At 39.3% G+C, this 16,483-nt stretch overlaps 1 protein-coding gene across 2 annotated transcripts in view; it reads left to right on the forward strand.

The window, feature by feature from the left end:
• SUPT16H (SPT16 homolog, facilitates chromatin remodeling subunit) overlaps positions 1 to 16,483 on the forward strand; it is a 33,552-nt gene that overhangs the window by 11,406 nt on the left and 5,663 nt on the right. The window contains exons 2-22 of one of the 2 annotated variants that reach the window (XM_001929180.6): positions 267 to 359; positions 1,348 to 1,518; positions 2,406 to 2,558; positions 3,101 to 3,247; positions 3,639 to 3,790; positions 4,535 to 4,707; positions 5,647 to 5,737; positions 7,126 to 7,199; positions 7,351 to 7,463; positions 9,200 to 9,265; positions 9,509 to 9,604; positions 9,689 to 9,804; positions 9,895 to 10,048; positions 10,522 to 10,649; positions 11,181 to 11,316; positions 11,422 to 11,548; positions 11,810 to 11,928; positions 12,668 to 12,793; positions 13,117 to 13,229; positions 13,513 to 13,588; positions 14,483 to 14,652. In XM_001929180.6, the coding sequence (XP_001929215.3) occupies positions 267 to 359; positions 1,348 to 1,518; positions 2,406 to 2,558; positions 3,101 to 3,247; positions 3,639 to 3,790; positions 4,535 to 4,707; positions 5,647 to 5,737; positions 7,126 to 7,199; positions 7,351 to 7,463; positions 9,200 to 9,265; positions 9,509 to 9,604; positions 9,689 to 9,804; positions 9,895 to 10,048; positions 10,522 to 10,649; positions 11,181 to 11,316; positions 11,422 to 11,548; positions 11,810 to 11,928; positions 12,668 to 12,793; positions 13,117 to 13,229; positions 13,513 to 13,588; positions 14,483 to 14,652 (2,594 nt within the window). Of the gene's footprint in view, positions 1 to 266; positions 360 to 1,347; positions 1,519 to 2,405; positions 2,559 to 3,100; positions 3,248 to 3,638; positions 3,791 to 4,534; positions 4,708 to 5,646; positions 5,738 to 7,125; positions 7,200 to 7,350; positions 7,464 to 9,199; positions 9,266 to 9,508; positions 9,605 to 9,688; positions 10,049 to 10,521; positions 10,650 to 11,180; positions 11,317 to 11,421; positions 11,549 to 11,809; positions 11,929 to 12,667; positions 12,794 to 13,116; positions 13,230 to 13,512; positions 13,589 to 14,482; positions 14,653 to 16,483 lie in introns of both variants that reach the window. The other variant, XM_021099303.1, reaches the window with a different exon arrangement.

Here is a 16,483-nt window from a genome sequence, read left to right on the forward strand (position 1 = left end):
TTGGGGGAGGGATGAAAATGCCCTAAACTTAGTTTGTGATGGTTGCATGACTGAATACATTGAAAACTACTGAGTTGTACACTTTAAATGAGTGAATTGTATGTGAATTCTGTCTCAGAAAACTGTTTTAAAAATAGTGTAAGTAATGGTTGTGAAGTCGCCAAGCAAACATGTGACTTAAACTTGGAATTTCTCTAAAACATATCTGTATTCCTATTTCATTAGTGTGAAAAGAAAATGACCAAATTATCTACTCTACTTTTTAGAAAGGAGAAGATGAGTATGCCAATGTCGATGCCATTGTTGTGTCAGTGGGTGTTGATGAAGAAATTGTTTATGCCAAATCAACTGCCTTACAGGTAAGTTTACAGCAATGTTTAGCCCTAAGAGTCATTGAGTCATCTATGTACTGTTCACTATGATAGCCACTAGCCACATTAAAAATTTACTTCCTCAGTCCCAAGTCTGTCAATAGTGGCTATCATATTAGAGGACATATAGAACATTTCTATCATCAGAAAAAGTTCAGTGAATAGTACTACTTTAGGGGAAAAAAAGTATGTAAATTGGATGGATCTAACTTTAACAGAAAAACCTAAATAACAATGGGTTAAACAAAATATTTCTTTATCTCAGATAGTCTTTACGGACCCAGGTTTTTTCCAGGTTTCTACTCTGCCGTCCATAGAGAATAGTCCTTGTGCTCATTTTGCAAAATTTGTTGAGGCTCCGTCCATCACGTCTGCATTCCAACCAAAAAGAATGGGAAAAAAGGAAGAAAATGGGAGATCTCTTTCCTTTTTTAAGGAGACTTGCCTGAAGTCCCATAGAATACCTCTGCTTACAACTTATTGGCCCAGATTTAATCTAATGGTCATGCCTAGCTACCGAAAGAATGGCAAATAGAGTCTTGGTATTGAGCATTGTGCCCAGCTAAAAATCCCAAGTCTCTTTAAGAGAGAAAAAATGAGTAGTTGGTAGGCAACTAGTAATCTTTAGGGGAGCTAATCTGCACAGCTCCCTGAGGTGCTACTCTGTCTTTTGTTTTATGTGTTTCTAAACAGTCATATATTTCCTATAGACACAAAATAATCAGATGGTTTAATGGTTTTTATTATGGAATCTTTCGGCACATAAAAGATAAATACTTTGAACTTCTGTGTACCCTTTATCCAATAAATTGTCAACTCCTGGCCAGTCTGATTTCATTTAAATCTACACTGAGGTTTCCCCCACCCCAGATTATTGAGGTTAATTCTAGATACCTTATTTTATGGATATTTCTGTATAAGTACATTAATTTTTTGTACCTGTACACACTGTTGTCACTGTTGTCTTCTCCCGTAGACATGGCTCTTTGGTTACGAACTAACTGATACTATCATGGTCTTCTGTGATGACAAAATCATCTTTATGGCCAGCAAGAAAAAAGTGGAGTTCCTGAAACAGATTGCTAACACTAAGGGCAATGAGAATGCTAATGGAGCCCCTGCCATCACACTGCTGATACGAGAAAAGGTCAGGACTAAAAAAGAATGTGTTGTAAATGTAAGAGAATGTTTAAAAGCCATAAACAGGAACGCCTTCTAGTAATTTAAAAAATACAAAGGGAATATTTTACTGACTATCATCTGTTAGAAAGAAAAGAGTTCAGTGATCCTGTCAGTTTTGGAATAAAACACATGGGCTATGAAATTCTGGTGAACACTACGTAATCCATTCTTGAGGATGCTGTCAACTTGTTTTCATCTGAGCACTTTTTTTGTTGTTGTCTTTTTAGGGCCTTATCCGAGGCATATGGAGGTTCCCAGGCTAGGGGTCTAATCGGAGCTACAGCCATCAGCCGACGCCACAGCCACAGCAACATGGGATCTGAGTCGCATCTGCAACCTACACCACAGCTCACAGCAACGTTGGATCCTTAACCCACTGATTGAGGCCAGGGATCGAACCCACAGCTTCATGGTTCCTAGTCGGATTCGTTAACCACTGAGCCACGATGGGAACTCACATCTGAACACCTTAATTAGAACAGACAGCTTTCAGTATCCTTAAGGAAAATTAGGTATACCTCATTTCTGGTTTTTATCAAATACAGTCTTTTTTATTATACTGCCCATCTGAAAAAGATTTCTTCTCCAAATGTTGTTCACTTGTACGTTTGAGTTTCTTAGCTGTTAATGAAGAAAAAGAATATTCTTATCAGCTTATTTGGTACTTAAGCCTGTAAAAATATCCAAAGAAATGTATTAACTTTTGATGTCACAGTCTGCCCTAATGAAGTAGGTAGGAGAAGAGGTGGGCCGGGCGGAATTTATTCTGTCCATAGGATATTCTCTGCTTGGCACTAGTAGAACATGGATGTCTAATTCTAAAACGCTTTTTCTTCTCTGTGGCACTGATAGAATGAAAGTAATAAGAGCAGCTTTGACAAAATGATTGAAGCCATTAAAGAAAGCAAGAATGGCAAGAAGATTGGAGTGTTCAGCAAAGACAAATTCCCAGGAGAGTTCATGAAGAGCTGGAATGACTGCCTCAACAAAGAGGGCTTTGACAAAGTAAGAATACTCTTGGAAGCAAGCACATTGAGAGTGAGAGGATGGGCTTCCATATCAGAGTGCAGAGAATTTGTTATGGGAAAACTATATTAATTTACATTTCTATTCGTCATTCCCTTTGGCTGAGCAGTAAGCCAGTTTTACTATTTGATTAGGAATGAGGCATTCAGAATATAATTCAGCTGCTTCAGAGGGAAACAGAAAAATCTCTTGTCCAAAAAAATTTTTTTGCTTCTCTTCTCTCCTGTCGCTCTTCTTTCTTCAGCCTTTACGAAAACCTCAAGAGAGAGGCATTTACATTGACATTTTAAATGATACTTTAGTTTAATGCCTCTTAGGATACACACTGTGACCTGGTAAAGACCTCTTTGAGATGTTTTTTTCAGTCCAAGAAGAGACTATTTAGATGTTCTGCAAACTGCTGATGACTAGTTTGCTGGATAACCAGATATCATCTCTGATAATATTCAAATTGGGAGTGGGATGTTTCCTTAGCAATTCTGTGTCTGCACATCTGAAGCTCTTTGTCCCTTTGACTGCAGATAGACATCAGTGCAGTTGTGGCCTATACCATTGCTGTAAAGGAGGATGGAGAGCTCAACCTAATGAAGAAAGCAGCCAGCATCACTTCTGAGGTCTTCAACAAATTCTTCAAGGAAAGAGTAATGGAAATAGTCGATGCAGATGAGGTAAGTGGAGAGGAGGAAGTCTTTTTACTGTTTTAATGAAACAGTAGTAAGTCCCTACCTTGCAGTGTATTTTGGTGCGTGTTGAGCTTCCTTCCATATGCAGGTTGGTGGTGTGGTTGTGCCAGCTCTCTTTCACAATTACTATAAATTTGCACTGTAGTTTCTGGAGGTTACCTAGTATTTTATTTGAGAATTCCTTTAATAGCTGCGAATTCCACATTTTCTCTAAATTTGTTTTGCGTGTACACCAGTGTATTAGCTGTGGGTAAACCACTTCATAAGACTTTGTAGCATCCTATAAGATAATCAGGATATGTGTTGTCTTCAAATGATAATTTCCACCTCTGCCACACTCTAGTAAGTATTGTTTTATTTCTGGGTATACTTACAGAAAGTTCGACACAGCAAACTGGCTGAGTCTGTGGAAAAGGCCATTGAAGAGAAGAAATACCTAGCTGGGGCAGACCCTTCTACTGTGGAAATGTGTTACCCTCCTATCATTCAGAGTGGTGGCAACTATAATCTCAAGTTCAGTGTGGTGAGGTATGAGAATTTCCAAATATACCACCAGCCAGAGCATTTTAGCCTTCAGCCTGCTTTTTGTTGTACTCATTCTAGAATTCAGAAAAGTAGGAGAAAGAATAACTGTTGGCTAGCCTTTTACATTATCTTCTTGTCTTATTCTCCACGTATTTTTTTTTTGTTTCACACAGTTGTTCATTTCCTACTTGAGCATTTGATTGTAAGCTGATTCCAAATGATTAAAAATGCTAAGAAAAAATTCAGAACATGTTGGAAGAAGAACATTAAAATTATGTTAGGTATACCATGATGTAATTCCCCTTCTAATTAAAAAAAAAAAAAAAAAGTTGTAAAGAATGCTGTTTGTCCTGGTTGGTCTGAAGGGACTGATTGATTCACAGTGAATTGTAGTGGACTGCTGGGAAATGATACCTCACTGCCATCCTGTTCAGCTATAATGAATAAAATTCAGTATATCTTGCATATTTGGGATACAGCAACTTTTTACTAAATTTTTATCCTAAGAGTTTGGGTCACTAATTTTGCTCCAGAGTTGGTTTATTTTTAAAACTTTTTAGCTTTTTTTTTTTTTTTTAAGAACTTTTTAAAAACTGGTTCTTTTTAAAAAAAAAAAAGTAGGTTATTTTTCCTCTTCAGCTTTGGGACACTGCAGGGGGAAGATAGTGATTACTGACATTGTGTGTTAGTGATCCTTAGGACTTCACTAGTTGATGTAATGAAATGCTTTCTTCCTTTGGTCTGTAGTGACAAGAATCACATGCATTTTGGGGCCATTACCTGTGCCATGGGTATTCGTTTCAAATCTTACTGCTCCAACCTTGTCCGCACTTTGATGGTTGATCCTTCTCAGGAGGTTCAAGAAAATTACAACTTTTTGCTTCAGCTTCAAGAAGAGCTGCTAAAGGAATTAAGACATGGTGAGGTGCCTTAGAAAAGGTTTAGAAATCATGTAACACAAACGTCTGTAACGTTTATGGGAGTTGATATCCCTGAGGCTCTTGTACTATAAGTAGAATGAGATTTTACTATGAATCATCCTAGCATTTAGTTCTTCAGTCTACTTTTCTTTTATGCATGAGTGGTTATAATGAAGTTTACAAAAACCTCTCTGGTTAGGGCTCTGTGTCGAGATCTTCCTTATTACTCTTCTTATTTTTGGGAAGTAGTATCTCTGCCAACAGAGTGTGTAATGTTAATCCTGTATTGAGCGGATAGCATGAATCTAGTTTGAGAGCGGAACTAACAGCATCCCTGCTAAGCAAGTAGCTGCCTACCTCAGAAGCAAAATGCTTGACACATCTTTGCCTTGAGACTCTTCACTCCCAGTTGGCTAAATGGGACTTTGTGTTTATTACCTTTATTTATTTTTTAAAAACCAGATTATTTATTTATTTAACTTTTTTTTTTTTAAGGTCCGCACATGTGGCATATGGAAGTTCCCAGGCTAGGGGTCGAATTGGAGCTGCAGCTGTTGGCCTACACCACAGCCACAGCAACACCAGATCTTTAACCCACTGAGCAAGGCCAGGGCTCGAACCTGTATCCTCATGGACACGAGTCGAGTTCGTTTCCACTGCGCCACAACGAGAACTCCTTAAATTATTTCTGTCAAACCAATGTGGCTCTACAGTCCCACTGGGTCAGTGATTCTCAACTGGTGAAATTAAAGAGTGACCAGGTGGATTGCTTTTTTAAATGCAAATTTCAAAGCTCTGCCACTCCTGCCACTGTATTCCTTATTTTATCCTTTGAGAAAGCCTGCTTTAGGGGACTTAATAGGTGAAAAAAATCTTGATTAAAATATGTCTTTTTTTTTTCTGAAAGATAAAGTTCCCTTTCTTCTGTTTTGTCATTAGGTGTGAAGATATGTGATGTATATAATGCTGTCATGGATGTGGTGAAAAAGCAGAAGCCGGAGCTGCTGAACAAAATTACCAAGAACTTAGGGTAAGATGGTGTGATATATATACATTGTCACTCTGAGACAATTTTCATGACGGGAAGTAGTCAGGTAAAATATTCTTAGATGATTTAACCAATATTTATGGGCTATTAAACTAAACTGCATGCCAAACACAGTTTGTTATCAGAGAATATGAGAAATATTTTAGTCTTTTTGTGGGAGGGTTGAGGAAATTTTTTTTTTTTTTTTGCTGCACCTGTGTCATGAAAATTCCCAGGCCAGGGATTGAACCCATGTCACAGCAGGCACCCAACTGCTGCAGTGATAGCACCGGATCCTTAACCCGCTGCACCACAGAGAACTCTCAATAAATATTTAGGTTTTTCTCCCAAGGGTATGGTGGAGATTTTTCTGGGTCAATTTAGTTGATGCCAGTAGGTTTTCCAGGCTTAAGGTATAAATGTCAAGACATTACATGCTATATTTCCACTCTTAGAACACCTCAGCTCACATTTGCAAATTAATTACTCCAATATATCCTACTGTTTAATTTTTTTTCAATTTTTATTTAATCCCTTTTCTCAAATGTACTTGATAGTTGAACACTTAGAATTACCTAATAACATCTTAAAGAGCCAAAGACATTTGAGAAAGAAAAGCTGTAGGCAGTCTCCTTAGATGGAAGGTAGTTGGGGGTATATAGTTTATTTCTGGACTTCTCTGATGAACAGGAGGAAATATGTTGACCTATACCAACTGTTGGCCTAGGTGACTTAATCCAGTTATCAACATTCTACTAAAAATGACCTTACTTTATCCAGTTATACATTCTTTTTTTTTTTTTTTTTGTCTTTTTAGGGCTGCACTGCAGCATAAGGAGGTTCCCAGGCTAGGGGTCTAATTGGAGCTGTTGCTGCCAGCCTACACCAGAGCCACAGCAATGCCAGATCCAAGTTGTGTCTGCGACCTACACCACAGCTCACGGTAACGCCGGATCCTTAACCCACTGAGCAAGGCCAGGGATCGAACCTGCAACGTCATGGTTCCTAGTTGGATTCGTTAACCACTGAGCCACAATGGGAACTCCAGTTATACGTTCTTAATAATGTGCCCTGTAACAGCTTTGCCTAGTTGTTTATAGAAAAACTTCTAACTTGACCTCCTGGTAAAATAAAATTTAAATGTTGGTAGAAAAGCTGAAATGAAGGCTTGAGATAATACGTGTTACATGCAGCATTTAAATAGGATGTCATTTTCAGTGTAACTCAAAGACTGTCCTCAAATCCTCTTCCTTAACTGGCTGATCAGCAGGAGCAAATCACTCAACTGTTTGCTTGTCTTGTCTTGAAAATTGAAATAGGATATATTGCATTTGACTGAGGCTAGATGTCTTTTAGCGTATTATTAAAGGTTCCTTTTGTTCCCTTTTTAGGTTTGGAATGGGAATTGAATTCCGTGAAGGCTCTTTAGTAATTAACAGTAAAAATCAGTACAAACTGAAGAAAGGTGAGTTTTACATGCGTGCAATAGTGAAATACCTTTTTGAATAATTTCCTTTGGCTTCATCTGCCTCTTTTCCTATACCAGGGAAAAACGTAAAATCTACACTTCTCCATTCTTTCACTGTCATTGACTGATTCCTGTTTTGCTGTTACAGGAATGGTTTTCAGCATCAATTTGGGCTTCTCAGACCTGACTAACAAGGAAGGGAAGAAACCAGAGGAGAAAACCTATGCCTTATTCATTGGCGACACAGTGCTTGTGGATGAGGTGTGTACTGCCTCTTCAACTTTGAGTGTTGGTGAACTGACTTTTAAAGTACATTTTTTACCCTATGACTTTTTCTTCCTTTTTCTTAAATTGAAGTATAGTTGATTTTCAATATTGTGTTAGTTTCAGAATGTACAGCAGAATGATTCAGTTTTTATATGTATTTTTTCAGGTTATTTTCCATTGGAGGTTATTATAAGCTATTGGACATAGTTCCCTTTGCTACACAGTAAATCCTTACTTATTGGTTATCTATGCTATGTGGTTTTTTTTTTTTTTTTTTCTCTTTTTTCTTTTCATCATTTGTTAAATGCTAGTTAAGGGGAAGGAGAGATCCTTATGATAGCCTGACCAAATGCAGCTAGGAATAGGGATTGTAGTCCAAGTGCAGGGAATATTTAAACCACTCTTTATCATATTGTGGCTTGAGCCTTGATTGTGATAATATCAGGAACTGTGGTTTTTTTTTTTTTTTTTTTTTTTTTTTTTTTTCTTTTCTTTCTTTCTTTCTTTCTTTTTTTTTTTTTTTTTTTTTTTGTCTTTTTGCTATTTCTTGGGCCACTCCCTCGGCATATGGAGGTTCCCAGGCTAGGGGTTGAATCGGAGCTGTAGCCACCCGCCTACGCCAGAGCCACAGCAATGCGGGATCCGAGCCTCGTCTGCAACCTACACCACAGCTCACGGCAACGCCGGATCATTAACCCACTGAGCAAGGGCAGGGATCGAACCCGCAACCTCATGGTTCCTAGTTGGATTCGTTAACCACTGTGCCATGACGGGAACTCCTGGTTTTTTTTTTTAATAATTGCTTTATTGGGCTACAGTTTCCATACCATACAATGAAAATGTACAATTTAGTGATTTTTTTTTTTAGTATATTCACAATTACTCAGGGATCGACACAGTCTAATCTTAGAACATTTTCATCACTTCAGAAAGAAACTCTATGCCCTTTAGCTTTTTTTTTTGTTTGTTTTTTGCTTTTTCTAGGACCGCTCCCGAGGCATATGGAGGTTCCCAGGCTAGGGGTCGAATCAGAGCTATAGCCACTGGCCTACGCCAGAGCCACAGCATCTCGGGATCTGAGCCGAGTCTGCAACCTACACCACAGCTCACGGCAACGCCGGATCCTTAACGCACTGAGCAAGGCCAGGGACCAAACCCGAAACCTCATGGTTCCTAGTCGGATTCGTTAACCACTGAGCCATGACGGGAACTCTGCCCTTCAGCTTTCACTCCCCATTTCCCCACCAGGCCTAGGCAGTGACTTTCTGTCTCTAAGAATTTGCCTTTTCTGGACATTTATGGTCTTTTGTGACTGGTTTCTTTCACCTAGCAGAAACTGATGCTTAAGAATAGCAAATATTTCAGTGTTCTTATTATAAGCTAAGCACTTTTATTTATTAATTCATTGAATCTTTATAATCACTCTACGAAGTAGATACGCTTATCCTTGTATGCAGACAAAGAAACTGAGGAACAGAGAAATTTAAGTAACTTGCCAAATGTCACAGAGCTGGAAGGTAATTGAGTCAGGTTTCAAATCAAGACTGTATTCTTATTCATGATCCCAACATGGCCTCCCAAATTGTAGTTCCTAATGTGCTGTCGGGAAGATAACTTTTTATGTCTAGTAGGTAAGATTCACAGTGTTGCCCACCTATTTATTGGGTTAGGAAGTGAAAGTGTTTCATTTAAATGTTCTACAGATGTCTAACTTCCTCCTTTTATTCCAGGATGGCCCAGCTACTGTTCTCACTTCTGTGAAGAAGAAAGTAAAGAATGTGGGGATTTTTCTCAAGGTAGGAAGAAGATAAATGAATAGCGTGTAGGAAGTTTGATATAATGAAGGAGATAAACAATATTGGCTAAAGAAATTAAGATCTCTGCAATGCTGTGGCTGTGGAGGAGGCCAGCAGCTATAGCTCTGATTAGACCCCTAGCCTGGGAGCTTCCACATGCTGCAGGTATGGCCCTAAAAAAAAAAAAGAAAAAGAAAAAAATTAAGACCTGAATTTCTAATTATGATTTTTTTCTCCCCATAGAATGAGGATGAAGAAGAAGAGGAAGAGGAGAAAGATGAGGCTGAGGACCTGTTGGGAAGAGGTTCTCGAGCAGCATTACTTACAGAAAGAACACGAGTGAGTTTACTGTTTTAAAACTGCTTTAATCTCCTCTCTGTCATGGTTCACAGGTTCTGATAATTTGGGTTTTCCGTTCTTTAGAATGAGATGACTGCAGAAGAGAAGCGAAGAGCACACCAAAAAGAACTGGCGGCTCAACTCAATGAGGAAGCAAAGAGGCGATTGACCGAACAGAAAGGCGAACAGCAGATTCAGAAGTATGAGTGTGCCTCAAGCAGTAAGATTGTCCGAGGGTCATGTGTGATTTGCAGAAATTTCTCAGAAATATTTTTTTATTCCCAATCCAGAGCTCGTAAATCTAACGTGTCCTATAAAAACCCGTCTTTGATGCCTAAAGAACCACATATTCGGGAAATGAAGATCTATATTGATAAGAAATACGAGACTGTAATAATGCCTGTGTTTGGCATTGCGACGCCTTTTCACATTGCCACGATCAAGGTACTAACAGTGACTCGGGTTCCATCCAGACTGTTTTGTAAAATGATTATGCCCACCCTAGAGGCTGGTCCTGTCTGCCTCAGCCCCCACCCCTGCTCCGCATTGCTGACTTCCCCGTCCCTGACCTCCTGCTGTCATTTTCCTTCCTTTCCAGGTTGCACTTTGATAAAGTTGAATAATCTTATAGACTACTAGAAACGTAATTTGCTTATTTCCCTTTGAACTTAAAGCATTTCTTAACTTGTAGTCATAAATGTGGCACAGAGTACACTGAGAACTCAGTGATTCTTTTAGAAACACATATTTGGTCATATAAAAGATAAGCTAAAAATGTAGTTAATGAGTTTTAGAGGCTAAGTGTAGCCTTTTAGAGGCTATGTGTAGACTAAATTGTAGCATCTCTATAACTACTAATCCTCATCTCGGAAAGAAACCTGTTTGTTGTGCTTAATGCTTTTTGTTTCTTTGAACAGAATATAAGTATGTCGGTGGAAGGAGATTATACATACTTGCGAATCAACTTCTATTGCCCAGGCAGTGCTCTGGGCAGAAATGAGGGCAACATCTTTCCTAACCCAGAAGCCACTTTTGTTAAGGAAATGTGAGTGCCCAAGAAAACAACCATCCCCAATCCCTTTTGGCTAGAGTGGTAACCACATTCTCTGTGCTGTGTTCTCCCCCATCTAGTGAATGGCAGTGCTGCTCTCAGTGGTGCTTGATAGGATCGCCTTGCTAACTTTGTACAGTTTCGAGGACAGAACCTAATTTAGAATCCTCATGAAAATATTGCATCCTTACTACACATGCTTTGTGATCTCCAGTGTGTGCCACATTGGGATCTATTCTGTTCACTCATGATATGGAATAGGCTAATTGGGAGAAGGTTATGCTAGATTTGAAAAATAAGTGTGATTTCCCCACCTAATGGATTAGCCGTTTTCAACAGTCTCTGCTTAAGAGAGAAGAAAGGGAAGTTTTTTGTTTTGTTTTTAAGCTTTCTAGACATTGTTTTACCATTCAGTGGTACCTTTTTCTCCTAAAAGATATTAAGATAGTTATAAAACATAGGAATGGATGTGGGTCACCTGGCTTGATAAAGAAACTTACATAGGCACTTCCCCTTTTTCTGTAGTACATACCGAGCTTCAAATATGAAGGCACCTGGAGAACAGACAGTACCAGCCTTGAACCTTCAGAATGCCTTCCGAATTATAAAAGAAGTGCAGAAGCGTTATAAGACTCGGGAAGCAGAAGAGAAAGAGAAGGAGGTGAGCCTGAATACCAACAACACACCTTTGTGCAAAGGGATACTTGTGGGTTTGGGGAACATGGAAAGATACATAAGGATTTACATTGGTTTTCATTCTGGTTAGGGCATCGTGAAACAAGACTCCCTGGTGATCAATCTAAACCGGAGTAATCCCAAGCTGAAAGATCTATACATTCGCCCAAACATTGCTCAGAAGAGGATGCAAGGCTCACTGGAGGCCCACGTCAATGGTAGGAGTGATCTCTCAAAGGCCTGGGCCTTGTCTGCAGGGGCACATTTGTAGGAACAACAGATCAGCTAGTACAGGGGGACAGGGAAGTGGTGGGAGGAATATCCTTTGACACTGCAGTGTGGCCAGAAGGAAAGGAAAACTCCGTACTTTGTTGGCATTTCCTCTGCCCCTCTTCAGATCAGCCAAAAACATTCAGTGCGTGTTGGCCCAACCTGATGATGTTCTTTGATACCTAGCTGCTTTCTTCCCCTCCTCCCAGGTTTCCGCTTCACATCTGTCCGAGGAGACAAAGTGGATATTCTGTACAATAATATCAAGCATGCATTGTTCCAGCCATGTGATGGGGAAATGATTATTGTCCTGCACTTTCACCTCAAGGTATGCCTTTCTATCAACTAGCTGTTTAAAATAGTGATGAAGGGAGTTCCCATCATGGCTCAGTGGAAACGAATCTGACTTGTATCCATGAGGACGGAGGTTCAATCCCTGGCAATCCCTGGCCTCGCTCAGTGGGTAATGGATCTGGTGTTGCTCTGAGCTGTGGTGTAGGTTGCCAACGCGGCTCGGATCTGGCGTTGCTATGGCTGTGGTGTAGGCTGGCAGCTGCAGCTCCAATTCTACCCCTACACTGGGAACTTCCATATGCCGCGGGTGTGGACCTGAAAAACAAAAAAAGCAAAAGATAAAAAATATAAAACAGTGATGAAAAATATCACCTATCACATAAGATCATCAAGACGATTGAATAAAATAATGCTTTTATAAAGTGCCTGACATCTAGAAGGTGCTAAGCATGTTCGTTCCTTTAGTGTAATATAAGCACATAAGGTTTCCAAAGCATGTAATGTCTTCTCCAAATTCCTGTTCCTGAAATAGAAAACTTTTGTTTAGTTTATTATCAACATAATCTCCAAAGTCCATTCTAATAAATAGGAGTACTTATAAAAATGTGTGCTTTTTCCCAGTCCTAGACATCATTATTTATGATGACCAGGGATGGTTTAGCTGTTTTTTCAGAAATGCTGTGGATATTTTAATGTCGCATTTTATTTCTGTTATCTTGCCTCTTTTTCTGTTATATAGACTTTTTTCTTGTCCTGCTTTTTTGTGTCCTCAGAATGCCATCATGTTTGGGAAGAAGCGGCACACAGATGTGCAGTTCTACACAGAAGTGGGAGAAATTACCACAGACTTGGGGAAACATCAGCACATGCATGACCGAGATGACCTCTATGCCGAGCAGGTAAAATTTGGTATTTTATTTGCAGGGTAATAAGGTAAGATGCAGACCAATTCTGAGCTTAGTAATCATTATATTTTATAAACAACCCCTGAAACTATCTGCAGAGCTTCTCAAGCATCTGCAGGTTTGGTGTAGTGCAGTGGCTGATGGATTTTAAGTTGCAGATTCAGCTCTACAGTTAATGGTGTGGGCAGCCTATAATAGTTTATTTGTGTTAGTATCATAGGAGAATTTGAGGACTACAAAAGCACTTCAGACTTTTTGAAGGGATTATTATTAACAAGTAAACTGGTAAATATAATTTGTATTTTTTTCTTCATCAGATGGAACGAGAAATGCGGCACAAACTAAAAACAGCCTTTAAAAATTTTATTGAGAAAGTAGAGGCTCTAACTAAAGAGGAACTGGAATTTGAAGTGCCTTTTAGGGATTTGGGGTAATGTATCTCATCCTTTCTTTGGCCTTTAGAAAAATCATTTAGGAATTCCCTTGTGGTGCAGTGGGTTAAGAATGCATCTTACTGCTATGGTGAGGGTTCAGTCCCTGGCCCGGGAACTTTCCACATGCTGTGGGTACAGCTATCCACCCCCCAAAAAGTCATTCTTCCTTTAATAATAATTTAGCATATGTCCTTTTTCTTATGACTGATAACCTTTGGAACATCCATTCCTTCTCTTGCAGTGAGCTCTAGCTTATCTGAGTTTCTTATTGTCTTTCAGGTTTAATGGAGCTCCCTATAGGAGTACCTGCCTCCTTCAGCCCACTAGTAGTGCGCTGGTAAATGCTACAGAATGGGTGAGTATTTCTGACTTCTTTTTAGTAAGAAATTGTTAGGGAAAAGAAAGCAAGAGGATAGGCATTTGGGAGTTCCCTCAGTGGTGCAGTAGGTTAAGGATCTAACATTGCCATAGCTGTTACATAGGTCACAGCTACGGCTTGAATTCAGTCCCTGGTCTGGGAATTTCTATATGCTGCGGGTGCAGCCTAAAAAATAAGTCAAGCTTAAATAAAAACTACATCCTTATTATTTCTCATGGTTTTCATTTCAGTATTTACTTATTTTAGATGTAAAACTTATCGAACAAATGATTCTTTAGAAGTCTCTTTAGGGGTTCCCATTGTGGCTCAGCGGTAATGAACCCAACTAGTATCCATGAGGGTGTAGGTTCAATCCCTGGCCTCATTCAGTGGGTTGAGGATCCAGCATTGCCGGGAGCTTTGGCGCCGAGTTGCTGTGGCTCTGGCATAGGCTAGCAGCTGCAATTCCAATTTGACCCCTAGCCTGGGAACTTCCATATGCTGCCAGTTTGGCCCTAAAAAGACAAAAAAAAAAGGGGGGGGGAACTGTAACTGCAATGTATACATCTAAGGATGACCTGACCCCCTTGCTGTACAGTGGGAAAATAATAATAAAAAAAAAAAAAGAAAAAAAAAAAAAAAGTCTTTAATTTTTAAAATAGTTTCTGCACATAGTTTCCTTAAATGTATTGTTGAGGAAGGATTTTGATCTTGCAATCCTTTTACTGGGGCTTCTTGGCATGTTGTATTGCTTTTAATTAGTCTTTGTCCCAAAAAACAAACAAACAAAAAACAGTTTAGTCATCTTCTGTATGGTGATATTTAGATCCTAAAATTGCTGGTGCTGTGGGGGAAGTATTTATATGAAAACAATCCATTCCTCCCTGACAGCCACCTTTTGTGGTGACATTGGATGAAGTGGAACTGATTCACTTTGAGCGAGTCCAGTTTCACCTGAAGAACTTTGATATGGTAATCGTCTACAAGGACTACAGCAAGAAAGTGACGATGATCAATGCCATTCCTGTAGCCTCTCTTGACCCCATCAAAGAGTGGTTGAAGTAAGTAGAGTGGCCAGCGATCTCCCGTTATCCCATGAACAATGTATTGTAGAATAGAAGTGTGTGGCCTGTGGTCCATAAAACCTGCTAGTGTATTTAAGGGAAATTACCTTTGGGTTGTTATAAAGCAGGACTTGAAAATTTGGGATCTGTTAGACATAGAAGCTGTTCACTTGTTCCTGAATACGCAGCAATAATTTATGGATACAAGGAAAATCAAAGCCTAAAACCTTTTTTGACTCTACTTGATGTATAAAAAGATCTGTACATATGTATAATTATTTACTTAAAAAAGTGGGGGATATGTATTTTTTACTCATTTTCTATTTTTACTGAAAAGTGAGATAGAATATATATTTATTTTAGCCTTTGACATCCATATACTCTACTCACACTTCAACTAATTCTCAAAGAAGTACCAGAACCCCAGTAAACAGGGAGCTGTCACTACCTAGGGAAAGGGTGAGGCTTGTGTAGCTATTAGTATAGTTTACTCTGCCCTCCTTCCCCTCCAATTATCTGTGAAAGGAAAGCACTATAAATGTAAGCCTTCTGTTAAATGGATTGAGAGAACTTAGAAATAGCTTGTGAGAAAAATAGAGATTTATGGTTTCTGTGAGGATTTTCCTAAGAAACATATGTAGGTAAGTGATATGGTTTAACAAATATAAATTTGTTTGACTTTTTAAAATCGGTTTTATTATGGTACAGCTTACATGTAATAAAATTCATCGATTTAAGCATATGATTTGATGAGTTCCAGCAGATGTTTACAGTCTCGTATCTACCATCATAATCAGGATATAGAACATTTCCTTTACTCCCCAAATTCCTCACACCCCCCTTTTTTTTATTTCTATTTTTTTTTTAGGGCTGCACCTGCAACATAGGGAGGTTCTCAGGCTAGGGGTAGAATCAGAGCTGTAGCTGCCAGCCTACACCATAGCCATAGCAACACCAGATCCGAGCCGTGTCTGCTGACCGGCACCACAGCTCACAGCAACACTGGATCCTTAACCCACTTAACCCACTTGAACCCCCGACCTCATGGTTCCTAGTTGGATTCGTTTCCGCTGTGCCACAATGGGAACGCCCTCATACCCCTTTATAGTCGGTCCCCTCCCTTCAGCCCTGTCACTGGTTTCAGTTAGCTTCTAGAATTTCACATAAATGGAATCCACAAGTATGTAATTTTTGTATCTTTCATCCTTCACTTGGCATAATGCTTTTGAAATTTATCCAAGTTGTTCTGCACATTAGTATTATATTCTTTTTATAATTGAAGAATATCCCATTGTATCAATAGTTCATCCTTTGCTTACCTGTCTATCACTTAACAGACATTCGGGTTGTTTCCTTTGGGGGCTCTTTTGAATAGCTGCTATAAACGTTATGTACAGGTCTCTGAGTGGATGTATGTTTTCATTTCTCTTAGATAAATGACCTAAGAGTGGGATTGCTGGGTCATATGGTTTATGGTAAAGTATATGTTTATAAGAAGTTAAGCATCATTTTCCAGAGCTGCTGGAAAACCTGCAGTATGTGAGAGTTGTTGCTCTACATCCTGATCAAACTTGATTGTTAAGTCTTTTCCGTGTTAGCCATTGTGGCAGATGGTAGTGTTGTCTCGTTGTGGTTTCAGTTTGCATTTTCATTATGACTGATGATTTTGAGCATCCTTTTTTTTTAAATAAATTTTGGAGTTCCCGTCGTGGCGCAGTGGTTAACGAATCCGACTAGGAACCATGAGGTTGCGGGTTCGGTCCCTGCCCTTGCTCAGTGGGTTAACGATCCGCGTTGCCGTGAGCTGTGGTGTAGGTTGCAGACGCGG

The sequence above is a fragment of the Sus scrofa genome, chromosome 7 (assembly GCF_000003025.6).
Source record: "Sus scrofa isolate TJ Tabasco breed Duroc chromosome 7, Sscrofa11.1, whole genome shotgun sequence".
Taxonomy (NCBI): domain Eukaryota; kingdom Metazoa; phylum Chordata; class Mammalia; order Artiodactyla; family Suidae; genus Sus; species Sus scrofa.